Source organism: Labrus bergylta, chromosome 3 (assembly GCF_963930695.1).
Source record: "Labrus bergylta chromosome 3, fLabBer1.1, whole genome shotgun sequence".
In the NCBI taxonomy this organism is placed as follows: domain Eukaryota; kingdom Metazoa; phylum Chordata; class Actinopteri; order Labriformes; family Labridae; genus Labrus; species Labrus bergylta.
In genome coordinates this window covers 24,884,235-24,911,595 of record NC_089197.1, presented here as the reverse complement: position 1 = coordinate 24,911,595, position 27,361 = coordinate 24,884,235, and the positions used below count along the sequence as shown (strand labels likewise).

Sequence of the window (27,361 nt, the reverse complement as noted above, 5' to 3'; positions counted from 1 at the left end):
TACATGCTCATCCTAATCTTTCCAGATTACCTCTGACTGACTTTAAAGGTGCATTGTCAAACCTGTGTCTCCATCTCTTTGTCTCCTTCTGCTCTCACCTGTTAGCAGCTGTTTTGGTGTTAGCACTGCTGCCTCCACTGCCCATGCTGCTGTCTCACTGGCTGCTGGCAGCCTCTGCCTGGATCTACGCCACTCCACCACCTGAAGCCAATTGACACACCTGTCAAGGTGAGGGACAAATCTTTCATCCAGTCAGCCTGTCTGCTGACCAACCTCCCGACTGTCAGTCAGTATTAGACATGAGGAACTGTAAAACGCTGAGGGAACATGCACAGATTAATCCCAAAGATGAGCACATTGGTAGCCCTCTTGCTTCTAACTGTTAATACAGCATAACGTACAGTGACTAAGTATTATTGAATGGATATGAAAAGGTATAAAACAGTCCAACAAAAAAGCATAGCATATGCACAACTCCATAAGACACACATAGAAAAACTGAAACAGCACAAATGCGTACTGATTATATCATAATCATATTACAATAATAAGAAAAGGGAAATTACATCATGGTAAACATGCGTGACAGGATCCAAAATCATTTTCTCCTCACTCAATAGTAGTCGGGTAGAATATTTCCAAATGACACAAAAACAATTTGTGAACACAACACATAGTCTTATTGTGAATAATTACACTGTAAGATTGTGTTTTGTTGGTTATTACATGCTGAATTATATTTTAAAGTAGATTGAGTACTTTGTTATAGCTTATCAAATTACAAAATACAGCTAATTATTACTTTCAGATAAGAGAGATATTTTAATTCAGAGTATAATGATGCTTCAATATGAGGGAAATGATTTGAAATGATTGACAGGTTGTTGGTTTTGTAGTTATAAGGCCTACTTTAATTGAATTCCTCATTTCAACTTGGAACATGAAGTAATAAATAAGAAGAAACAGGTATTCTTACTGACCTCGCTCTTTGAAAGGAACTGTTATCTTTATTTTTAGATGGTCCCAGTAGTTAGTTAATTAGTTAGTATTAGTCTCCTTATTATTTTTTGTCACATAAAAGTTATTCTTCCTCTCCTGATGACAGCCAAACAGTAAGCACACAGTTAGCCTATCACCTGTTCATTAATCCGTCTATTCTTTAGGTCAGTTCTTAAACAGATACATTACCTTGAGATAATTAGGGTAAAGACTGCTTAGCTTAATGGTCATTGTCTCACACGTGCAACCAATGACACACAGTATCATAGCCCAGTGTGGTATTATTTGTAATGTTTGAATCATGTTTAAGATGTTACTTTACTCCTTTGTCACCTCAGTGTATTATTACCTATTAATTATTAAAGCCTATTCCAGCTGTCTCTACAGCCTGCAAGGTAGCTTAAGTGTAAATAACAGATTTATCATTATTCGTATTAAGGTTTTTTTTTTACTTTTTAATAATTTCAAACAAGACATGAAATATCTTAGATATGAGAAATAATGTCCTCCCAAAGGATCGTTATCGTTATTGACACAAACTACACACCAACACGTACACAAGGGCAGAGCCATTTCTCCTCCATTTTTCCTCTTTATTTCACAGCAGCAGTGCAGTCAGCTGCAGGTCACATGACTGGCTTGCCTGGCCTCACTGAGCATGCTCAGGCCCCTCTGTGTCGTCAGGCAAAATATAAGACAGCAGTAGGAGCAGAGATCTGCAACAGATAAACACACAGACTAACACACCAGCTCAATTGCTCGCAGACACACACACACACACTCTACAAGCACTGCGAGACAGGCGCGGCAGAACGGGGGGATTGTGGCTCAGATTTCTCTAGTATCTTATGTTCATGGGCTTATTGTCATCCATCTTTTCTGTGGAAAACAGCCTCTGACAGAGTGCGGGGCAGGTGTGCCCTTTAAGAGCGGGAGCAGCTGAGGCAAGGACAGCATCCTAGGCTCCATCCTCTGTGGAGGTAAGTGTGGCTTGGATGGGGTGAGGGTGCAGAGCATGGGGGAGGGGAAATCCGCTTGGCTGCATCTGTGTTTGTGTTGAATATTATCATACGGAAGAATTGGGACGGTAATGGCGGTGGTTGAAGGTGGGGGGTTTGGGGTGGGGGGGGGTGGGGGGGTAGTTTGTCTGCGGCTCTATTGGTATGTGAGACGACAGCGGCTCTGTGTATGGTGGTGGGGGGATGTAAATGCTAGCAGGGGTGAGGACATGGCAGGGCAGCAGGCACATAGAGAAGAGGAGAGGACCTGAAGTGAAGGACGTGCTGATGACAGGGGAGCTGCATTTAATCGAGTGAAGCTGACGTCTGGTAGGTTGTTTCAGACAAGAGATGAGCCAACCTATATAACAGAAAGAAGACAGTCATCCATAACCAGGAAACACTGTTGAATGATTATTTAGTGTAGACATGTAGAAAATGGCCTCTTCTCTGGCAGTGATTAGCTCGACGTCCTTTGTTGCTAAATCAAACAGAGGACTTTTTTTTTTTTTTTTGTTTATTTGATGAATAATAATTACATTGACCTACATCCAGCCTATACCTTCATGCTTTGCTGCTTTGGTGAAAGAAGCCTGTCGTGTGGTGCTAAGCTGTGTTGCCATCTAGTCTTTATTTGTCTCAGTATTCGGGCCTGTTAAATATCTGGAAGCCTGTTCTTTTGTTTTAATTGGATATCAACAAGAATGTTTTAATTTAAATGTGTATTCTCATGTAAACTACTCCTGAAAACTACAACTGTGCATCTAAAACTTTACATTTTGCCTAAAGGACAACATGCTCATTGTTTACATGCCTGAAACATAACACAATGATCTGTAGTTGCCATGGTTATATCAGTAATTTTTTCTTCAGATTTTTTTGTACATTTTCTCTAAATCCAGAAGACAAAACAAAATGTGTAAGCCTTTTCTTTTCCATTGTGAAAGCTGAAACAGTTCTATTTAGGTGGCTGATTTTATTTTATTTTGAAATTCTTATTAAATGATCATTATAAATTAATCAACACTTGTGGCAAAAATTTGCTCTTCTTGTGCTAGCCAGGAATCGACATGTTATTTCAAAAAGCTTTTCTATGTAATCGCCTGGCAAATGAAAAACGTCGGTCTAGCTCTGCTGCGATATCAGCAGACTGGTTGTTTTTCCAGTGTCTATAAAGGTGTGCCAACCTTTTGAGCTTCCGTATTTATACATGTTATTACTGAAAAAACCCAAAAACAAAACATGAAAACATCCAGGGTACTGAACGTACAGCACATATCTCCCACTCATTCTCTCAACAGTGATTAATGCCACTCTGAAAACAGGCAGAGATGGCTGTTGCTAGGATACATGGCAAGGTGAAGTGCAGACCATTTAAAGAAAAATGGAGGAGGGCACTGTTTACAAAGCATGGCATCACTAGAGATGTGCTCTTTGTGTCATGTTTTCTACCTTTACTTATTTGGAATGTTCTGTTTGTCTAAGGTTTTTCCCGATCTAACGTGTGGAGAAAAGACGGCCGGTCAGTCAAAGCTGTCTGGTTCTCTGTTCTCCTGCCTCCCTCGTGGAAATAAGCTGCAATGGTTGGCAGTATTCAAAGGCCTAAAGCTGTGTGAGAGAGCTCTATGAACAGCAGACCCAATGGTAAGAAAGCAAGGATCCTATTAGTGTTACCCTTTCAAATGTTTAAACTGTGTCATTTATTTAAGAAACAATTTAGACATGGATCAATCAAAAATACATTGTAGTGGTTACAGAATTGCAGACTTTATATATACATATAGATTTTGTATTAGCTTAATCTGGATGTGTTAGAGTAGTTAAATACTCTACCTTTGTGCAACAGGACCTCTTGGCTTCAGGCTGAGCAAGAAATGACAAGAGACGGATATAGAGATATTTTTATGAACTCATCCTCTTTTATAGTCACTTGAGTATTCTTTTGTGGATATCATTCAGAATGGATCCTGTCTTTTTTTTTTGTTTTAATGATTCTTCTTCTCCTCTTTTGGAGGTGCTATATATAGCAGTGTTTTGAAGCCCGCCAATGGAAGGCTAAATAGGGAGATGTGAGGGAGGATGTGCAATGAAAGGATGATAGAAAGAGGTTGTATTTTTTTTCTCCACTCCACTATAATGGCCTTTACTCAATGTGGCGGCCCACAGGACATCAAAGGCCAGTGTTGGACAGACGAGGAGTCGGATGGGGAAAACGAATCGGAACAGTTCTTGTACGGCATTCAGGTATAAAAGAGGCCATTTCAGTCACCTTTTAGCAGTAATATATCTTTATCTTTCATCTGAGGTTTGCCAAAATATCTAAATATGAAAAAATCTGTAATATATTAATTGTGTTTTCTCTACTGATGCTAGTCATTGTTGTTACATATTATTTTTAAACTTCAGAACAATCTTACCTAAATTACTAGAAAAAGCCATCCTCAACAATTTTTTTCAAGTAATAGAGCTTTTGACTTACAATCTCTACAGCAAATTTATGTTTACAGAAAGAATAATAGTGCATCATTTTATCAGAACATCAGCCTTCAGTATTCAATAGATAGTCATAGGCTGAAGTTAAAATAAAAAAGTAAAAAATCCAAACCTTTTGATTCATAACGCACCAGATCACAGAAAAGTTATCTCATCATATTTTTTATAACATGCAGGCCTTGACCTTTATAATATATTATAATCTATATCAGTCTTGTGAGGGATTTATGAATATTTAGACCTAATGTCATGGACATGTGGCTGACTGTTGTTGAGAGATTTTTCTTCTTGTAGTGTAGAGCAGATGGACTAGCTGACTTGACATTTCCCTCCAAATGCCTCTCTGCAAGCTGGTCAAGCATTTGAATTCATGTGCAACAGTGTTTTCTGTTCAAATGTGACGCATGTGTCAATCATTTAAGAAGTCCGGGGAAAGTCTCAAAATTTAAAATTTAAAATTTTGATGTCAAAATGATATTTACCACCAAAGTACAATGCATGTTTCTTAAAATACATGTAGTACTTTATGTTTCAACTAGTATCCGTGCCAAGCAATACTGTCAAATTCAATTCCCCAGCAGCCATCATCTCAGCTTCTCAAATTCAGTGCTTCATGTCCATACAGGATATTAATCTGAGTCATTCTCTTTTCCTGTTATCTTTCAAGCCTTGTGATTGAAATGTAAATCCAGTCTGGGACTTAAAGCTCATTTCTGTGCAGTCAAGAACATAAAAGCTGCGTAGTGAAGATAAGGATGAAAGTGTAGGATGTGCTCTATGCACTCAAATCTGAGGAGAAGAGACTCTGACACCAGGTCCAGGATCATTTATTTAAAAATAAAAAAACAACTGAAAAACAATGTATTGTCTGAAAAACAATCATTTTTAATTTAGTGTAAAACGTAATTTCCGTGTGATGGTAGGATGTTTTTCAAATATTAAATGTTTAGTATAGGACCAGAGAAAGGTTTTAACCAGCCCTCTGAACTGAACCTCCTCATTCATTGATATTTTTCAGCTGAGCTGTCTGCTCATGTCTGAGCTGATGTGAACAAATGTAAATGAATTGATACATTCTTTAACAAATTTACATCATGATTAATGGAATTGATAGTATGAAAAAAACCTTTTTAGCTAGCTATTGGATTTATGAATACATGTTGTGAGTAAATGATTAAGACAGGCAGCTTGAATCAAAAGTTGAATAGTTTATATAACAAATCAAAACCAAGTAAGGTTACATTTAATGGATCAATCATTGTTTAAAGGACTAATAGGTCAATATAAATAGTTTGAATAGCTGGCTTAAAAAAAAAATGTATTGCTAACTGTAAAAGCTAACTGGCTGAAATGGTTTACTTAAAGTAACGGACAAATGGTTTAATACAGCCAAATGCAATATGCTCTCTCTACCTAATTGACAGTTCAGTGTTGTAATGAAAATGTTGTACAAAATCTCACATTGATATAATTAATTGTGTGAAAACTCACTCCCAGAACAACCACTCTATAGCATTTTCTGTACTGTAATTGTGTCCAGTGTTGCTTGTTACAGGGGAGCTGTGCTGCTGATCTGTACCGCCACCCTCAACTGGATGCAGATATTGAGGCAGTAAAAGACATCTACACTGACAGTGCTGTCTCTGTTAGGTACAAAACACACACACACACGCACACACACAAACACACAAACCCGACAATCTGAGCTATTTATGACAGTGATATAATTGAGTTTGTCTGCAGTCCTTCGCGGTACACTGTTGGCAGTTTCTATCGGGACACGTCTTGCAATAAAATAAAAAAATAACCTGCTCTGTGTTTTTTCTCTGTCAAAGGGGTTGAATACTTTAAAGGGTCAGGGAGCAATGCATCCCATCTTTTATGGTAAATTCACCGTGTCAGTTGTTTGTCTCTGAACAGGGAGTATGGAACCATTGATGATGTGGACATCGATCTTCATATTAACATCGGTTTCTTAGACGTGAGTCAGCAGTCTCTTTTTCTGCACACACCTCTTCAGTCTTTTCTCATTACAATTCTAATGTTGACATTTTGCAAAGTAACACACCATTCATAATGCATCTTGTGCTCATCATTTATTTATGTCATGAGAAATTGCCCTAATTAGGATGCTAACTCTGTGTATCTCTGTGTGTGTGTATGTGTGTGTATGTGTATGTGTGTCTGACTCAGGAGGAGGTTGCAACAGCTTGGAAAGTTATCAGAACAGAGCCCATTATTCTGAGACTGCGCTTTTCTCTTTCTCAGTACCTCGATGGACCTGGTGAGTAAAGGTGTCAGTGTGGATGTTGGTTTTCTGGGAGGGACTTTAGGTATTTGTGCCACTCACTGAGCGTGGGAGGTGAGTACACTATGTGCTATACAAACAGGGAGAGAGAAAGACAGAAAGCCTGTGTGCATCTGTTGACAGTGTAATAATGTGAGTCATGTTTACTCAGAGCCGTCAGTAGAAGTGTTCCAGCCCTCTAATAAAGAAGGCTTCAGCCTTGGCCTGCAGCTCAAAAAGTAAGTTATGGGATTTTTTTTGTATTTATAATGTTTTGTTTGGAAATTGTTGTTAATATAAAAAGTAATATTGTGTTAAAACAAAGATGCAGTGTCAAAAATAAAAATCACAGATTGTGTATTTTTCAATCTATACCTGCAGTCATACAAAATAGATGCATGCAAACATTTGATTAAGTTATCGACTCTCACTCCAGCAAAGAGCTAAAGCCAACAACAAAAAGAATGTGATTCAAGGAGTATAATCAACCTCAACTAGGCTCTCTCCCATTTCTTCACGCATGACTCTCCTTTTTTGCACAATGGCAGGATCCTGAGCTCGTTCACCTCACAGCAGTGGAAGCACCTCAGTAATGAGTTCCTCAAGGCCCAGCAGGAGAAGAGGCACAGCTGGTTCAAAGCCGGAGGAACCATCAAGAAGTTCCGTGCCGGGCTCAGCATCTTCTCCCCCATACCCAAGTAGGTCTCTCTCTCTCTCTCTCTCGCTCTCTCTCTCTCTCTCTCTTTGTTTTGCCTTTAAGGCATCTACACAACAATATCAAGGTTTCATATTTAGCATGGAGCACACTTTATCTAGGAGAAGACAATCCAGTACACAGTTAATTTAAGCAGTTACCTTTATTTTGTATCATCAGGGAAACTGTGATGGTGATTCTTACTGTGACTCAAGTGAGAGCTACTTTTGATAAATAATGAAAAAGAACCAATTTCAGCTGTTGCAGTTTGAAGTTGATAATATCCGAGGCTGTAGACAAAGTTTATTCATTCACAGTTTGTTGATTATTATTATTGTTCAGAAATATGTAATCAGAGTAATTACATATTACATACTGTAGTTCAAAGTAATTAGAGGTACATGGTTGCACAGTGTATTTCACATCCCAAAATGTAGTAATTCGATCTGAATCAGTAGTTAGGTGCACTAGATGTCAGCATTCAATTTATTTGAAGAAATAAACATCGTCTACTGACATCAGCTCATGCTACATTATTTGTCAGTCAACAGGGCTGATATCGGCCGATATTCGGATGTTGAACCGATCCATCGGTGCATCCCTAATATGTACCAGAACATCACTGTGTCTCTCGGTATAATATCCACAGTGTGTGTATTTTATCCACATTACTCAGACTTCTATGTAGCGTCTCTGTTTTCTTTCTTTTCTTCTTACCTGAGGCACTTTATGACATCTGAGCTGCCTAAATACATTTCACTAACACACTAACTGGAGACTTACGAGAGCTTTCAGAGGGACAAACACAAAATGTCATCAATAAGTACAAAATACAGCTGGCTATAGAAACAGTGACAGACAGTAATAATAGGTGTGTCTGTGAAAGATTTTTCAAAGCAGAGAAGCAAAGGGAAAGGTGCCTCTTTCACAGCATGTTGCTGATAGACTTTACTTCAGGATCTGACATGCTCAACCAATTTCCCCCGTGGGAGAGAGAGGTCTTCCTCTCCTCTGTCGTACTCTTGATGCTTTGACAGTTATTGGTGCAAAGGGAGTGGATCCTTGCCCACTCGATGGAGGCCAGCGTCCCTAACTACTGGGCTGTCATGACATCTTCAAAAGTTGACAAGAGTCTTATGACAGGAGTGTACACAGATATTATGCTGAGAGGGATGTTGACAGAGAACATTGGTCCTTGTATATGAGAGTTTTTTTGACCAAAAGTTTCTGCAAAAACAGTTCAGTTGTCTGAGCAAATAAGATACTTAAAGTAGAGGTGGGACAGATTGGATCTAATATCGGTATCCGGTCTGATATTAATGAATTTACATATTGGATATCGGACTGACAGCACCAATCCACGTTACTAATAGAGATCGTTGTGTACCTTAAACATTCTCCACTTGCCGCCCCCCTAATATAATGGTAGGGGAAACACCGGAAGGTATAATTCTTGCACTTCAGTTTAAAAGACTTAATGCATTTTTATTTATTTTTATTTTTATTTTTTGCTCTGTCGGTAAGAAATGCTATGCAAAAATAATTATGTTTAAAAAAAAATATCTGAATCAGTATCGTTATCAGTACTGTTACGGCCGGCTCAAAATGCCGAACTTAATAATGGACACAACTCAAGGAATTTAAGTCGTTGAATTTTAGTTTATTGAAAATTAACCAGAAAGTAACTGAAAACAAACCAGTGAGGTGTTGCTGCTGTGACGCTGAGCAGAGAGTGAACTTATCAGGAGGCCTTGCCTAAATATACTCAGCTTAATAGTCCGCAGGTGCTGGCTGCCAGGTGACATCACCAGAGATCAGACAGGAAACAGAAACATTACTTGTGTATCAGAATCGGATCAGAACAGAAAAAAGTGGAGCGATGCATCTCTAACTTTAAGTTTAGTATAAGTGACGAGTGCAGTGTGTATTTCTATCACACACACCTCTAAACAGTGAACCAGGTAAATACACTCATTGGTATATAAACATACATTTATGGCGACATTACAATGGAAAGCTAAAGTTCTGAAACTAACCCATGTGAGACCCTGCAGAGTAAATACTTGGACCAAAACAAAATCATCAAAAATCATTTTTTTTAAGTAATGCACATGTGTCTTCTCTTGTTTTCTGTAGGTCTCCAAGTTTTCCTCTGATCCAAGATACAGTGTTAAAGGGGAAGCTTAGTGTCCCGGAGCTGAGAGTGACCCGCCTGATGAACCGCTCAATCTCGTGTACCATGAAGAACCCGAAAGGGGAGCTCTTCAGCTATCCACCCAACAGCCAGGTCAGTGACATGGTGGACAAATCAGCATCCACACATCTCTTTTAGATTTGGAGTCCTTTATCCTCCCTTTTTTATGTGTCTTTAATATGTCTAACTTGCATGCCAACTTAGAAACTCATGATGCCATGATGTGGAGTTTAAATCCCAATTCTACAACATTGTTATTTGCTGATTTTAAATTACTGTGAAATGTATTTTTTTACTGTTTTTTATGCATTCTGATCCACTCTGAACCTCTTCTCAGTCACTCCCGCCTACTGAACTGTTCCCACTTGAGCCTTTCCTTACCCCTACGGTAACATGGCTGCTGTGCCCTTTCCCATAATGCTTTGTCTTCACTTGACTCATCAGACTGTGGCTGTCCCGGCGGCCAGGGCCCCAGCGCAGATTACCACGAGGCAGCTGATTGAATTGTTTTTCTCATCCCAGGCGGGCGGCCACTGCAAGAACATCCCTACCTTGGAGTACGGCTTCTTAGTGCAGGTTAGACCTCGAGGATTTATGAGCCTACTTATACCACCTGTGCTTTGTGGGCCCTTCCTACTCTCAGAAACAGTGAGATGCCTCACAGTTTTAAAGAATGTGGGTAAGGACAAAGTCCCCTAGTCCCCTGTGATTGTACGAGTTCAGCATATAACAGAATACACTATCTGGTAAGTGAGTGTACTGGAATTTTATGCAGGAATTGTGTTTTTGTTGGCAGCTGGTTAGGGGCCATGGTGCAGTGTTGTGCTCTGACTGGTAACAGGTTAAGCCACCTGCAATCAAAATGTAGTTGAATCATTGCTACAGTCGTATAACTCGGCTGCCAGACATGTTTTTTTTTGTTGTTTTTTTTACTTTATCTGGCAGCACTAGAGGTGGGAAGGATAACTTGGGCCAAAACTGTGCTTTTCTACTAACAGATAATGAAATACTCAGAGCAGAGGATTCCAACGCTCAACGAGTACTGCGTGGTGTGCGATGAGCAGCACGTCTTTCAGAACGGATCCATGCTGAAGGTACCAGACATAAGAAAGAGAAACATATGCTATGGATTAATAAAGTGTTACAAATTAATTCAATAATAAAAGAAAGAACAGTCATGGATAAGTAGTAGTGTTAGTTGTGTGATCCTGTATATGGATGATCTATTATTAGAGATGTGAGGGAGTCAAAGACAGAGTGTGTGTTTCAGTATGAGCGTAATGCAGTCTGTACGTATGCAATAAGTTTTTTTAATTCTCTGCATGTGTGTTTCTAAAGCCCGCTGTGTGCACCAGGGAGCTCTGTGTGTTTTCCTTCTACACTCTTGGTGTGATGTCTGGAGCTGCAGAGGAGGTGGCCACTGGAGCAGAGGTGACAACATCACAGCAGACAGTTTATGATGTAGCTCAGCTTGTTTGTATTGTCTTTCTGCAACGATTATTCAAACAATGTGATTTTTCTTATATCCAAGTTGAAAACCAATATGAGCAAATACCAAGAGTCCGACATTTTGACTTGGTAATTTATTCATATTGCTGGAACTATGGCAGTTTCTGGTACTTACTAGTAAACAAAGCTGCAGCAGATAGAGGCAGACAGTGCCGATCTAAAACCTGTCGTTCCTCAGGTGGTGGACCTACTTGTGGCTATGTGTCGAGCTGCTCTCGAGTCTCCCCGTAAGAGCATCATTTTTGAGCCCTACCCTTCAGTCGTTGACCCCAACGACCCCAAGACTCTTGCCTTCAACCCAAAGGTCAGCATTCTCACTACTTCAGATGTGATCTCTCAATAAATCAATGAACACATCGCATTTCAAGAGGACTGAACCATTTGTGAAACGCCATCTCTATTATAACCAATGCTGCTGTCATAGCATATCTATAGGTATATTATAGTAGGAGGAGGTAGTTCTAAACTCTTAACGTATTTATATGAAACAGAAGTGAGTCAATAGTAATTGTGACTTTGAAATAGAGTGCAACTAGTATTATATATTTTGTTTTCCTAAAGCTGAAAGAATTAAGACAAAGTAGCAATTGTTTGTTCCAAACTCTTACCTGTATGAATGATTTTACATGTCTGTATGTTGTTCCCTTTCTCATTGCATACAATCGATGTTCGGCTCAACCGATGAACACAGAAGAAGAATTATGAAAGACTGCAGAAAGCATTGGACAGCGTCATGTCCATTCGGGAAATGACCCAGGTACAAGAAGGGTACAGGGGAGGGCCACAGTTTGGTTTAGAATGCAAATTTTAACGACTGAAATAGTTCTGTTCTGTTTACCAAAGGGACATTTGTTACTATTTTTTCTATTTCTGGTTAAAGCACAGTGGCTTTAATGCATCTGCAAAATATATTGGTATGTGGTATGTCTTTATGTAGACACATGCTCATTTAGCTTTTTAATTCTCATATTGTTTCTTTTCCAGGGCTCATATCTAGAGATCAAGAAACAGATGGACAAACTTGACCCGTTGGCCCATCCACTGCTGCAGTGGTGAGTAGAGACTATCTGTTTGACAATGTAGATCACTCTGCCTGATTGAAACAGGGTTTGATTTCATTTAGTTGCTGGTCATCAAATCACACCTGTCTGATAAAGTCAATGATAGTTTCTATGTAATGAAGCTTTTGATCCAATGTTAAAGGTCACGACACAGCAAAAGAGCACAGGGGTAAAAAAAATGAAATAATGATGATAGAATTTCCTTAGCTTCTCCTTTTACTGGGACACTTGAAGTGAGCAGAGCAATAATTCATGTCATAAGAGATAAGTTAAAATATCTAGTCTAAAAAAATGTCTATTGTGGTTCAAAGTTTTAGCCCCGTGGCAGGTAATTCAAATATTCTACACATTGTTTGTTTTTTATTTTGTGCTCCTCTCTGTGTCTCTACAGGATTATTTCCAGTAACAGATCTCATATCGTCAAGCTGCCTCTGAGTAGGGTAGGGAGCCAGAACGACATCATCTTAAGTGTCCTATATATATATATATATATTTTTTTAATGCTCATTAATTATTCTCTTTGTGTGTGTGTTTGTCTGTCTCTCCTGTCCTCACTTGTTCCTTATGACCTCATTGTGATAGCAACTGAAATTCATGCACACCTCCCACCAGTTCCTGCTGCTCAGCAGCCCCCCTGCCAAGGAGGCTCGTTTTCGCACTGCCAAGAAGCTCTACGGCAGCACCTTCGCCTTCCAGTGAGTCCCCTGTGTTCCTCTCGTTAGCTGACGCAGCATTCGTACAATCCAGACTCCGTTTTCATTTAATTACTGTCTAAATCTTGTTTTTACAGCTAATGAGTCAAAATCGTTTAGGCTGTTTATAAAATACCTGAAAATAATGAGCAGTTTTATTGTCCGGCTTGTGGATGTTTGGCAGTAATAAAGTGAGAAATCAGTTGCTGTAAATAATTGATCACACATCAAGCATAGTCACTGGAATGCATGTATAATTTAGCATTACAGCAGTACACCCTGTTAAACATGAACACTTCTCAGTGTAACACCTGGTCATTATGTTGCTGACGGAAGAGTCACTTTAACAAAGTTTTTGGGAACCATAACAAACAGCACAGGGCAGTGGCTACTCTCCTGGACAGAGAAACCGCCTTGTTATGCCAGCACTGTGAGATAAAGGTTTGAACTGTAGCAGATGGGGTTTTGCTGAATATTTTACATACATATGGCCCATCTGGGGACTTGCAGGGTACATCTAACTCACAAGCAGTATTTACAGCTCTGGTTAATACAGTTGTAGTACAAATTTAATAATTCTAAAGAGTAAATGCCAAATGTGTGAGTTTGGCTCTCATCATTTTCCTTCTGATATGAGTAGAATTAGATTAATTACAGGTGCCTACTCTGGGTCAGTTTAGTGACAATCTGCATGATTTAGAGCGGTTGAGAAGAAGTTCTCCATGTTTATTTTTGGAAATAAGGCCCACCTATCACAAGTAGTTAAGAAATAACATCACTCATGACACTGCTGTGACTGCTGTAGTCTATTTTTAGACGGTCCTGATACCGGCCCAGGGAGATGTTTTCTAATAACACATCCTGCACTGGAATACAGCAGTGACGGGTTGTCAGCTTTGATCTTCATCTTTACAACTTTTCTATTATTAGATTGTATTATAAAGTGCTGTAGAATGAACTTAGAGGACTATGATGATGAAACCAAATGTATCACAATGTCAGATTACCAAAGTATACAAGTATAAATAAGTTTGTAGATAGTTTACAGGAATCAATGACACTTTTAGATACAGTTCAGAATATAATGGTAAGTCAAATATTTATTAGTATTCTTGTCAATCACTGTTAGTGAATCAGACATCACAGACACAGAACACCATTCACATCATGGATCAGGCTGCTCCACAGTAGTGGTTACACACCATTTATATCCACACAGAACTTTGCTTTATCTCTTCTTTCTTATCTCTCCCTCTCTCTACACTTGCTCTAGTGGTTCCCATATAGAGAACTGGCACTCTGTTCTGAGAAATGGACTAGTCAATGCCTCTTATACCAAACTGCAGGTACGTAACCCCTGGCAGTTGGCTGGAAGTTACGATGCACCTCCTCTCGGACAGGGATCCTGCTCTCAGACAGAGCAGGCTCGCTGTCCGGCTGATTCATTTTTGCAGTTAATAGATGCCAGCTTCCCTTCCGTCAGCTTTGCAATTTTGGCATTTTAGCGAGCGGGGCACACTAGGAGATTTCCTGGCACATGTCGGCTGATTTTGCGTCCTCAGCCGGCAGCAGCAGACAGCACATCTCTTCCTGTTGTGGGACAAAGGGAGGGGGCTGTGGTGTTGGCTGTGATGCAAGGAAACTGCTGCTGTGCCCTGCGGGGTTTAACCACGTAGAGCATGGAGTAGGTTAGGTCTGAAGCTGAACGATGCAGAGGAACAACTCCATGATAGTGAGTATAGACCTCCGAATGAGGGGTTCAGTAGAAGGTCAGTAACTGGAACCACTAAGTATCGATCCACACAGGTACGATAATAATCTTTAATCATTTGAAAGGTTCACTGAAACGAGGGGCTTTCAAGGCAGAAAAACAGGACCATCATTTTTTTCCATGTGTATTCCTTTTTCACTCATGTTTACGTCTTTATGTTATCCCGCCAAGGTTGGAGTTAAACTCTGTGCCCCCGGCCTCATGAAACAAGAACTAGAGGGTGCAGAACTGTCTCATTGCACAATCCGGCAGATAATGACTGTTTGGAGATAAACCGGCAAGTCCTAAAAAAAGAGATGAAACACAATTTAGTCTTAAATCTTAAGGATCTTAGAAACTTTCAAATCGGCCCTGATTGCTCTATCATGGTGATGTGTTTCATTTTATGCCGTCTTTGTTCTCCGACTTTTTGAACCTGCCCATCTTTGATCAGTGCTCGTCTGCCTCCTCGTTTCCCCTCTCCTCTTCACCTTGAGCTTTGACACCCCTTCCTCTTGTCATTGTCTTCACACAAGAGGAGGAGGATGGAGTCTGTCGCCAGCTCCTGCCAGCACACAAAACCTCTTGTTTATGGTTCCTTTTTGATTTTTCTTCCAAATGTTCCCCCGTCCTTCACTGCACCTTCCGCAGCTTTTCATTTCCAAAACTGTCGAGGCGTTCTTTGTGCTTCCCTTGTTTCACAATGGTTTCACAATGGCTTCACCGTGGCTCGTGAAGACTTCATGTTGCACCTTGTGGTCCCTTCTTTTCCTTAAATCTTCACTTTCTTATGTGGAGGCTCATCATCATTGTCAGCCACCATGACTCAAAACCATTTTTACTTTGAAGATAGTGCACACTGTCTCATTTCTCACGGCAGGATTTCTTGAAAGCCTGAACCAATGATCACGTTTCAGTCACAAAATGTAGGAACAATGCATGGAGTAAGGCATGTGACATTATGTTTGTAATGATGAAATGTGTAGGCAGTTTAAAGGTATGACTCTGAATTATAGGAGTAGCTTTAGGTCTGTGGAATGACAGGGTCACAGTATTAGATCAGGTGCTTTGGTATCCACCATCTCTGTATTTGTGTGTGTTTGAGTGAATGTGTGTATATACTGTAATACTCTTTTTGCTGTGGTTCTAAGGTTCAACTTTACAGAAAAAAAACTATAAGAAAGACTTAAGACTTATACATGCTTTTTGTGATTTAACTGTATTAGGATATGTAGGTATTGCACTGTGTGTGTGTGTGTGTGTGTGAGAGAGAGAGAGAGAGAGAGAGAGAGAGAGGCTGTCCTGTGTAACCGCTCAGTGACCCTTCCTTCCTGCCTGCTCTTTTCAAACCCAAGCTGCATGGGGCAGCGTATGGAAAGGGCATCTATCTGAGCCCCATCTCCAGCATATCTTTTGGATACTCAGGTAGGAACGGCTCATTCTTCGCCACTCAGCCCCCGTCCGGTCCCTCCAGCTCCCCCTCCACCCATTTCTTCTCCCATGTTGACTGAGCAAGCTCTGTGTTTGTATCATGGCCTGATCATCATCCAGGATCACTTCATTTTCACATGTGGGAGCTCTCCATGCCGTCATGCCGTCATACTGTGCTGCTCTGTGTCGTGGTGTGTCCGTTTAGGGTGCTGGGCCCCGGGGCCATTTTTCTCAGAGCTTGTGTGCCGACTATCATAACATATGCTATGTTGAGTTTTTGTAAAGTGGGACTGCAGTGGATTTGTACGTGTTCACATTGTGCTTTGTTGGCTTTTGATATTGTTTTCTTTTTGGTTGTTGTGGTAGTTGAACCCTTTCGAGTGAACTTTCAGCCTCACCTTATCTCCCTCTGTCTGTTTCCCCTGAAACACAATTTCACTGGTAAGGTTTATGGTCTTACTATAGAAGTCTTTTTGCCAAAGAGTGCACATGTTGACACAATTCACAACACCATTAGTTAAAGTTTCTCAATTGTAAGAATGGTGATTGAATTATTTTATGGTAAAGGCTGGAAAATAGAATCAACAGTCACTGACAGTTAATACAATATAAGTAACAGCGATGCATTGGTTGATGGCAACTTTAAGTTGCCTTTTCGAATGAATACTGGAGATTTTTACAATCCTTAGGTTACCCACAGTGATAACTTTCACCTGAAGGTTATCACTGTCGGTCATATTGTCTCTGTAGAAGGAGTTCAAGAGCACTGGAGGAAGGGTTTTCACAGCTTGAGTGACTGGAGGTAAGGTCGTTCTGACTCTTGCTTGTTTGCTGTCTCTGTGTGCTGTGTCCTGCAGGAATGGGGAAAGGACAGCACCGTATGCCCACCAAAGATGAACTGGTGCAGCGCTACAACCGCATGAACACCATACCACAGGTGAGGGACGTGGACATAGTACAGCCTCACTATGTGTACTTGGTTAAGAAAAAGGAAATATATGAACTGTACCATCTAGGAGATGTTTAGGATTTATGAATTCAGATTCAAATTGCACATAAAGATGATATGCTGAAACACAGAAAGAGATATGGAAAGACTATAATTATTTGTTTCTAATCTGATGTTGACGGTTCAATCTGTACAGTTTTAGGGCTCTGTCATACACTTGACATAAAGTGTCTTGGCGCACTATTTTCCACCTTTCGCAGTTGTTGTTTTTTTCGCGCAGTGTGTAAACAGCAAATCAGCTTGAGCAACTTTTAGTGCACTCGTTGTGTCGCTCTTAAATAAAATGAGCTGTGTTCAGGCACAAAAAGCATTCCTATCTTGAGGATGCAGAAATCAATTTACACCACCCAAAAACTATAACTGAAGTCTTAAATCCATAGTGCAGTATATTCCTGCTATTTAGAGGGTGCATATATAAATTAGTTCATTTTCACACACAACAACACTTATACTGCTCAATTTTTGCTGGTTATTTTCAAATCGAGTTTTACATCCAGTGATCTTTATTAACTTTGAGCATGAGGCCGGTCTGGTGATGTTGGAAACACTCATTGCTAATTCTGATGCCTGCTACAAGGAACAATGCTCCACACGCTCCCATGTAACATAGAACCCTACTGGATGAAACTGAGGAAGCTACAGGCGAGACACGTTGTTCACTAACAATGAGATACAGTAAAGTTATTTTCAGTATGCCAAGGATTATTGATTTATTTTCATGTTATGTTCCTGCAACCGTGCGCACATGAGAACGTACAGTCTGTGCACGAGGAACCCTGTTGGCTATTTTGTTTAACATATTACTGAATTCATAATAATTCTTAGAAACCAAGAGTGCCACCGACAATCAAGCCTCTATTATTATTGACTATCTGGTGTCCATTATGCAGTCATTAGAGAATATAGTCATGGATTCCATTAGAAAAAACAAGTGCGGTAAATAAATGTTTACAGCCTACCTTTATTTGATCACAAGTTAACATAGATCCTGTTTGATCCTGACAAACTGTCTGAAGATTTTGATAATAAACGAGGATACACTTTTGTTTCCTGATGCGGAAATGTCTCTTAATCTGGAAATGCGCTTATCACTTCTGATGCTGTGGGAATGCTTCAGTGAAAAATATCGTCAATAACTTTGTGCAAGCCTAAAGGTTCGCCCAGCCCTCCAGGGAATAAGAGCTGACACTCCGATTGGTTTGATTCATGTTACACCCAAATAAAACTACTTATGTATGATCAAGCAACTTAATCTAACTTTTTGCATCCTGTGTGTTCATGAATGTGTGCTGAGTCACTGTAGTGTAGTCTTGACACACCACTATATCACTTTGCGCCACAACTTTTAGACGACACATTTAGGACAGTCAAAAGAAGGATCTCAGTGTTTGTAATTCTTTTAAGTTTCAACTCTCCTCAGCTCATCAGAGACATATGGACTAAACTGTTCCTCTGTTTTCCTACAGAGCCGCCCAATACAGTCAAGGTTTCTCCAAAGTAGGAATCTGAACTGCATCGCTCTGTGTGAAGGTAATCACAAACAACAGGTCTATTATGTGTTATAAGTGAGATTATGATGGGTACGTGTCTATAAGATAACATTCTCTAGTTCTCTAGTATTCAATAGTCACAGAACTTCTGTCTTCTTCATGTTAGAAAAACCGAAATCCAACTAATGAAAAATACTTCATGTTGTTTTGAACCAAACTAAAAACAGCAGGAGTATTATAACATTGGGGATACTAGAGGAAGAAGAATCGATTAACAGTAGAAGAAGAAAGTATTATAGCTTACAACTTTTACCTGCTTGATACTTCAACATGTGTCTTTATTTTTAACAGTGATCACATCGAAGGATCTGCAGAAACACGGCAACATTTGGGTGTGTCCAGTTTCCGACCACGTCTGTACTCGCTTCTTTTTTGTGTGAGTATTCCTAACATGTTATACTCCTTCATGATTCCCATCCACCCACAGAATAACATAATTAACTCAGGAGCGTTGGGGGAATGAGTGCCTCTGAAGTCCTTATCAAGATTTCAAATCATCATCACAGATGCTAAAACAGCCACTACTTCCATCCCTGCAGTTGATTTATTGTCTCTAGTCCCACTCCTCTGTAAAGTCTCCACAAAAAAGAAACAACAACAGTTTTAACAGTTCATCTTCAGACCTACTCTGACTATCTGCAGTATGACAAAGCGTCTCTCAACACAGCAAGGTCCACATACTACTCACACCTAATTCACTCCGACTCCTTCAACCCCAGGGCTCTCGTTTCTATCCTTTAACAAACTTCTCAAACCCACTGACAACACCTCCTCATCATCCACAGTCAACAACTTCAATGTCTTCTTTTCATTTCCCTGTACAATAATTGACACCATTTACAGCAGCTTCACCCACCTGCACCCCCCGACAGTATTCTTAACCCCAATCCATCAAATTGTTTTTATGAGCTGCTCTTTTCCCCACATTGCTAATCATCATTCAAAATGATCTATGGACATATTGTGCTGATAATCAAAAGGTATCACCACTCTCCGAAAGAGGGTTCCACTCAGCTCAAACCTTTCAATGAAATATTTAAAACTGTGTTTTGTGGCTCAGCAGATAAAACACATCATCCAGGCTGGCACCTGATGGGAGAGCTTTTAGTCCAAACTTTGGACTCATGTATTCACCAGATGGCTAAGTCTCTATTAGATTTGGGATGGCCTGCAATCAAATTTTAAATTTGAGCTAAATATAATTCAATTCTGAACCTGTGCTGAGTTCAGTTTAAAGAGATTCTCTATATGTTCAGAGAAAAAACCTTGAAAGACTCAAATAAATCCCCCTAATTCAGAAGCTACCAGATAAAATCATCTCAAGGAGGCTCATTTGTCAAAGAGAGCTTTCTTTTTATCAACAGTATGCCATCATTCGATATGAAATAAACTTCTACTTTGAATAAACTTTACAAAGAATTGAAGAAACCGTATGTTTACTAATCTGCGTGTATGTGTAGGTATGAAGACGGCCAAGTAGGAGACGCCAACATCAACACCCAGGAGCCTAAGGTGCAGAAGGAGATCATGCGTGTGATTGGGACCCAGATCTACTCCAGCTAATGGAGGTTTTTTCCAACAGTCTCTCTGGCGGAGGCACACAGGCGGGCAGGCAGTGAATGTTTGGACGAGCTGACCTCATGCCTGTTACTGACGGCTGAGGGAGCTCTCGAGCACATACTTTCTAAAGTCCTTTTGTTCTGCTCTGCTCATTTTCCTCTCTTTCCTTTATTCATTTTCTCCGAGTGTTACATGTTCATGTTACATGTTCATTCCCACCATAGGAAGGTTCAAGCCAGTTAAAGTCCATTTCCTCAGTTCATTCAGAACTGGGTAAACTTGGCTTTTTCCTTTTTTCGCTGCACCCTAACTGATCTTTTGTACTAATTATCTCTATTTATCATTTCTCTTTGTGAATATCTTCTTAAAAAAAAAAAATCTAAATGACATCCTGTGTGAAACAAGTGTTGGTTTAACATGCATATATAAGTCTATTCTTTTATTGTTTTTGCAAAAGTATTATCTAAAAAAAAATGTTGTTAGTTTTTTGATTAATGACATGAACTAAGGTCTGTGACAGTGAGGTCGTGGGGGCAAACACTCCTGTCATGTTTTCACCAGATGAAGTTCCCAGAATCCAATAACGAGGTGCTACTTGAACTATAGTTATTCACTGTAGGCACTTTGTTTTCATCACATTATAAACCTTTACAAATCCAGCCATTGACAGTATTACGATTTTTCAGTACAGAATAGGACACAATGAAGCACTTCTAAAACTTTAAAACACCCAGATGTCACACAGACAGAATTTGAAAAAATATCTCAATAAAGCTCATAATGTTTTCTCAGAGCTTCCCTTTTAAAGGGCGGCACTTTCTGCAGATCCCACAGAGAGTCAACACCAAACTGAACCTCATTCATATTTTAGATACTGTAAGCTAATTGAAAGGGTTTGCCAACGCTAGCTTCACTTTATCTAGCCTGCACTCCCAGTTTTTAGTTTTCTTACATCTGTTTATGTGAATGGCTGAAATGTGTTACTGAAGTATTGACAACAATTGGGCAACCACAACACATTTTTTTTTTCATCAACTACTGTGCTCTTAAGATTTTGTTTCTGCATCTCTGTTAAAGACTTATGAGAGCTGTTTTTTCTGGAGTTCTGAAAAAGAATAAGTGTTAAGGGGCCAAGTTGCTGCAAGTTCTGGTTGTAATTTTCTTATGGAAGATAAATCAGACAAAACCTTAAATCTGGCTAAATTCAACTGTGAGGCTTCTCACTTAAAGCCAAATTGTTTGTTACAATAATGTCCTACTATTTTCCCTGGAAAAAAACAAAAATGACAGAGAATCAAATCTTACCTGGTGGCACATCCTTTGCCTTTGTTCAATGGGGTTGTTTGCCAAGATTTTATTCAAGCAGTCATGACTTTTTTTTCCTTTCAGTGGTTTTTATATCTCTCTTTGACACTTCTCATTGGATTCACACCTTACAAAATGTACTGTACAGAAAAATCATGGACAATTTAGCCAAACTATCTACTGATCCAGTCGAGGTGAGCTCACATCCTCACTGACCCTTCCTAACATACACTTGATGTTAAAGATCACCTCTATGGTTTCACCCCGAAGAACAGCAACCTTGTATAGCTAATCAAGTTTATCAGTTAGTCATGTACTTTATCTATGTGTGTGTGTGTGTGTGTGTGTGTGTGTGTATGTATGTATGTATGTATGTGTGTATGTATGTGTGGGTTTGTATTTTCTTGACATTATAATAGACATTGCACTTATTCAAAGTTTGCCTAAGCTGGAGAAATGGACTGTCCTTTGACTTGCAGTAGACGGGTGCTGTTGGAGAGAAACGAGGGGGAAAGTATTTCCTGAGAAAGCAAAACTATAATATCAAACATCTGTACCATGTCTGTACTGAGATGGGCTTTTAGTTTCTCCTGGAACTTAAAACTCAAAATACTATATGGACTCTGAGGCACTGAAGAGAGCAAACTGTAAATAAGGACATTGGAGACCTGGTTGAAATGTACTGCCCAGAACGACATGGACGTGTGCAGCTTACTCTTTGTGTTGCGGGACTGTGCTAATAGCTGATGCCTGTTTTTTTGCCAAGAGATTTGAGTTGCGAGTCTCTTTGAGAATCTCTTCTCTGGCTGTCTGTGAGTAATGTTTTTGAAGATGATGTCGACGACAATGATGGTGATTACGATGAAGATGATGATGATGATGATGATGATGATGAAAGGCGACAATGCGGGAGGAAAAAAAAAAGAATAAAGCCTGAATTTTGCACAGTTTTATATACAGCCTCCTTTTTCTTTTTTGTCTTATGGGGAAGTAAATTGAACATTAAATGCAGAAATGTCTCATTCAGGCGAGGGTTTCTTTGAGCATTGTGCGCAGAAGGGGGCACCATTACTCCACGTGCGTATTCACAGACCCAACCTGAGTCTAGCCGTCTTTTTGACCCCTATTCATAACTCCAATGGTACAATTACTTGGAAAAGTTTTCGCAAGAATAGATGTTTGTATAATCAGATTTATTGGACCTTCACCTGTGAATCAAATTTACTTTAAAGTTAATGTGGTTGTCAATTGTCTGCAATCAACATTTCTTTTCATGAAGTCAATAAGTCCTCCCTTTAAATGAATAACACAAATATGGAATTTGATTTTATTGAAATCTAATTCAATGTGTGTGTCACTCAGCATGTTTGTCGCTTAAAAATGTGACAAATATCAGAAAATTGCAATTTTATCATAAAATAGGAAAAAATGATTAAATAAGAAATATATATGTATTTATAGTTATGCAGTTACTTTGTAAATGTTTATTACATGGACATTTATTGTAAGGATTGAAGAAAATTATATATAGGATATTATTGTGCTCAAAAGCTCAAAAATAAAACCACGGTCCTCACCCTTAATAATTATTTTCCTTCAAAGTTATTGATTTATTTCTTCAGGAGGTAGTGCAGGACACATACATTTTATATACTGCAGTACCTAAAGGCTAGTTGAAAGTACATCTAAAAGTTTTCAGTTTATTGCATCACAAATTCATTAAAGTTTACATTGATTTCTTCACATCCAATCCCTCCTGGTTGAATATGGCAAGGTTTGCTCTCAGCCCAAAGGGAGCAGATCACTGAAAGTTTTTTGACCAGCCCATTGCTCACTCTGCTCCTCTCTCTCTCTCTCTCTCTCTCTCTCTCTCTCTCTCTCTCTCTCTCTCTCTCTCTCTCTCTATCTCTCTCTCTACGTCCTCCTGTTCAGACCACAGAAAGCTCTCCTCTTACAAACATGTCTCATTGCTACTCTGCTGCAAAAGTCCAGTCTGATGGCTGTTGGCAGAGGCGGCGCTGCATGTGTACGACAAGTGCTGGATGTGTAGAGAGTGAGCATAATCATGGGGAAGCTGAAGCACTCATGGACTCTTGAAAGGTACTTCATGTGTGTATTTGTGGCTTCGGTAATTGGGCTCCTCCCTTCGTGAGCTGACCCTATTTGATGGGGGCCTGTGTCTAAGCCCCTTGTTCTGATATCTGTACATGTGTGTGACTAGCAGATGATGTGTATGGTTCACGTGCTAGTATGATCTCTGAAACCCGGCCCTCATGTTGGACATGGTCCCCTGTTTTGGCTTTGTCCCCCATTACCAAAGCCAGCTGGCTGGTAGCACACAACCAGGTCTTTTTCTGGTGCAGTTCCAACATCCACCACTCAGGGGAGCTCTGGTGTTACTCTAATTTGCCTGGTTCCAAGGGCTTTCTTTGCATACTTTACACACACACACACACACACACACACACATTATGGGCATTAGCACACACTCATGCAGGTAAACACACACACTACAAAGAGGTTGTTTGGTCGGATAAAGGAGCACTGACGGGAGGCCAGAAGGTCACAGAGGGTGTCTGGCCCTCGGCGGAAGGGACTGCTCCCATTCTCTCTCCCTCTCTCCTCTGCCCTCCGTAATAAGTGTGACCGTTTGATTCCTGCACAAAAGGAGCAATTACAGGGAGTTGTTTAATCACCCACACTTTTATTGAGCTAGGGGTCTCTTAGCTTGCAGCTCAGGCCCCCGACGTCTGCAGCAGCAGGCAACATGAGTGACAGAGAAGGTCGGTGGTTTAACGGGGCGCGAAGGGGTCTCGTTTGAGTTAAGACTTCGTAAGGCTACTCTGCACGCCTGCCCAGGCCCCAGGGACAGTGACAAAGAGTTTGGACAAGACCAGGAGACAGGCTAGCCAGCCAGGCAGAGAGATAGATGGACTTAACAGAGAATCTGAGACTAAAGGGCAGAGTTTAGGGGATACATCAGAACCAGAATCGCTTTATTCGCCAAGTAGGATAAATGTCCAGGAGTTTCCTTAAGGTTGTGTTTGGTCAGAGATAGTATGCAGTGGCACAGAACAAAATAGGCATGCAGGTATGAAAGATGCACCTGTTCATCAGGAGGTGGGATGAATTCCCAGGAGAGTCGACAGAAAAGGGTATCCTGTAAATTATTGGGAGAAAAACTTGAAATAAGCTGCGGTATGAACAAGCACAGTGCGGCATGCATGGAGTTGTGCGGACATTGTGAGAGCTGGGATGGCATACAAAAATGTTTTCTTTTAACAACGAGAGGGAAGGGAAAAAAAACAGAATTCGATTTTCCTACTTTACAGTCAGCCCAGAGCCCCAGTAAGCCCAAACTTCCATTCAAAACAGCACCAACCACTGTCAGTGTCAGAGCTTTTTATTGGATTTTCAGCCGGGGTGTTACTCTATATTTGTGTGCATGCCGAGTGCCTCCTCCTCCCCCATCTCCCTGGATATGAATGATGGAGTACAAGTCCTTGTCTAGTCCCCCTGAAATGGCATGGGTTGTGGTGTGAAGCATTGATGGCAGAGCTGATGGTGGGGTTGGTTGTTTTTTAAAATGGCACAAAGTGTGAAAAGAACAGCACCTCTGTGTGGTGACCAGGGGGAGGCAGGTGTTGGTGGGTGGAGGAGGAGAGGTTTAGAAGAGATAGAGAGTAGAAGGGGATGAGAGAGAGCGGGAGAAGAAGGGAGAGGGGAGGGAGGAAAAGGGAGTGCACCATTGCTGCTCATAAAGCCAACAGCTGTGTGGGTAATGTTTTGTGACACCGAGCCTCTCCGAGCCCTTCTGTTTCCCAGAGAACTGGGAGACGCCATATTCCATCGCCACAAATGGCTCTGTCATTCACCCCCTAAGTCTTAATTATCGCTCCCGGTTTTTTGGCCACGTTTTGCTCAGGCGTATGGATCCATCTGCACGCTGTATAATTCCACTACGCAATTTACAAGTGGCATTTATTACAATGGCCTCCGTGGCATCTCCTCTTTAACACCGGCAGCACTTTCCAGAAAGACGAAGGGGGAACAAAAGAGCAGTGCAATCTGGCAGCAACAGTGCCCACCCTCAGCTCCCTCAAATTCTCTCTCTTGTCTCTTTTTTTTTTTTCCATCTGTACCCTTGCTCTCTGTTCGACTATCTCACTCTCTACGCCCCCGTATTACTAATTTTTCCGCTTCTATTTGTGTGTGTGTGTGTTTTTTCCCTTTGTTATTAATTTAATTTTTATGGGATTCACAGTACTCGCACAAACCTCCCCCTATCTGCCTCCAAGCAGAGGAAAAGGAAATAGCTGATGTTGATTTTTTTTTTTCCCCCTCCTCTTTTCTCCTCTCCTTCCCCTTCGTAATTCTTTTTGGATTAATTCCCCTGTCTTCAGAGACAATCCTAATTCTTTATTATTTCCACTTCACAGGCTTCATGACATCCCCATATCCACATATCATATCAAGGGGAAACTTTACACCCAGCAGACCTTCTTGTTTTCTCCACTCTTTTCCTGTTTCGCTCCTTTAATTTTTCTCTATCTCTTATTCTCTTCGCTGTTTCCATGTCTTTCATTTCATGTTTTGATTTTTTCTTTTTTTTTTTTTTTTTCTTTTTACCAATTTCAGTACATTCTTTCTGCCTCCTCACCAGAGTGAAGAGTGCTCCATGCCCTGATGTTGGGTTCCCTATCTAGAGAGAAAGGCTTTCAAAAGCCTGTCTTGCACACTTTCCCATCTCCTTTGATCCCTATCATAATGTGTCAGAATGCATTGTGCAGGTCATGTCAGCTCTCCCTAGTCATATAGTCCAATATTGACACTTTCCATGGCCATGTAACATGGCCACTTAAAAAAAAATCTACTTACATTGATCAGTTGTCCACCTTCCTACCTGCTATTAGTGATGCTCATTTGCAGATGGACTCATAAGCTTATCATATAGTAACTCTTCTTAGATGTATTTTTTTATTCTCCAGAATCATTCTGTTGTCCCCCTTTTTTTCTTCAGTCCCTGTATGAATCTCCCACACTCCCCCTTTTGGTTTTCCTGTATATCTTTCATCTTTTTTAATATCGCTTTCCCCCTGCCTTGTGATGCCTGTCTATAATTTTTAGGGTGTTTTTTTTCCCTTGCTCATGTCAAGTGCTTTCTCAAATCAGCCTCCCTCAGATTTTTAGGGACCAATTTTTGCTGCTGCCATGGGTGCTCTCCTTTGTCCCGCACCTACCAAACACTCATCCACAAACTCATATAGCCAGACACACACACACACAAATACACACACACAGGCACAAAAACACACACATGCAATGTCCCATCTCCAATTCACTATTAAGTGGGCCCTGAATTTCCCCTGAGCTCTGGTGTGGTGGCGGCCGCCTCTGGAGTCCGGCTGTGCTAGATGTGTTGTCTGCTCCCTTACCATTCAATTACCCTCCTGTAATCTGACAGGCTCCTCATGGCCTGCGCTGGGACAATCACTGGTGTTTGTGTGTGCATGTGTGGATGTGGGTGCAAGGTCTGCGGGTCTGTCTGCTATTAAATCTATCTGCCTGTGCGAGTGTATCCCAGCCTTTTGAAATGCACACAGAAGCAGGGATGGTTTTTACTTTGCATTTTCTGCTAAGCTTTTCCTTTCGGTTGCTTCTCTTATTGTTTTGCACACTCAAAGTCTCGCCTCGATCACTGGCCTCAAGTCACTTGATGTCCTGCATGCATCAAAAACACACTGATGAAATGAAAGAAACTCAGGCCAAATTTTGCTCTTCTATCCTTCCTGCAACTATTTTTTTCTCCATGACTTCATCTTGCTCTCT

General features: G+C 40.4%; 1 protein-coding gene across 9 annotated transcripts; it reads left to right on the top strand.

Moving 5' to 3' along the window:
- Positions 1-1,671: 1,671 nt before the first annotated feature.
- On the top strand, positions 1,672-22,485 carry LOC109981680 (protein mono-ADP-ribosyltransferase PARP6). 9 transcript variants are annotated; one of them, XM_020631098.3, is made up of 23 exons: positions 1,672-1,979; positions 3,483-3,641; positions 4,164-4,241; positions 6,046-6,140; positions 6,411-6,471; positions 6,684-6,774; positions 6,950-7,016; positions 7,326-7,475; positions 9,608-9,758; positions 10,188-10,241; positions 10,664-10,759; positions 11,004-11,096; positions 11,353-11,478; positions 11,866-11,931; positions 12,159-12,226; positions 12,627-12,675; positions 12,818-12,930; positions 14,201-14,273; positions 16,033-16,102; positions 16,966-17,045; positions 18,584-18,647; positions 18,959-19,043; positions 20,128-22,485. In XM_020631098.3, exons 2-23 carry the CDS (start codon positions 3,639-3,641, stop codon positions 20,228-20,230), a joined length of 1,836 nt encoding a protein of 611 aa, XP_020486754.1. In that variant the 5' UTR covers positions 1,672-1,979; positions 3,483-3,638; the 3' UTR covers positions 20,231-22,485. The 9 variants fall into 9 exon arrangements, with proteins under 9 accessions (XP_020486754.1, XP_020486680.1, XP_020486603.1 ...); XM_020631024.3 differs by having other exon boundaries at positions 6,031-6,140; XM_020630947.3 differs by having other exon boundaries at positions 1,673-1,979; positions 10,110-10,241.
- Positions 22,486-27,361: the final 4,876 nt, after the last annotated feature.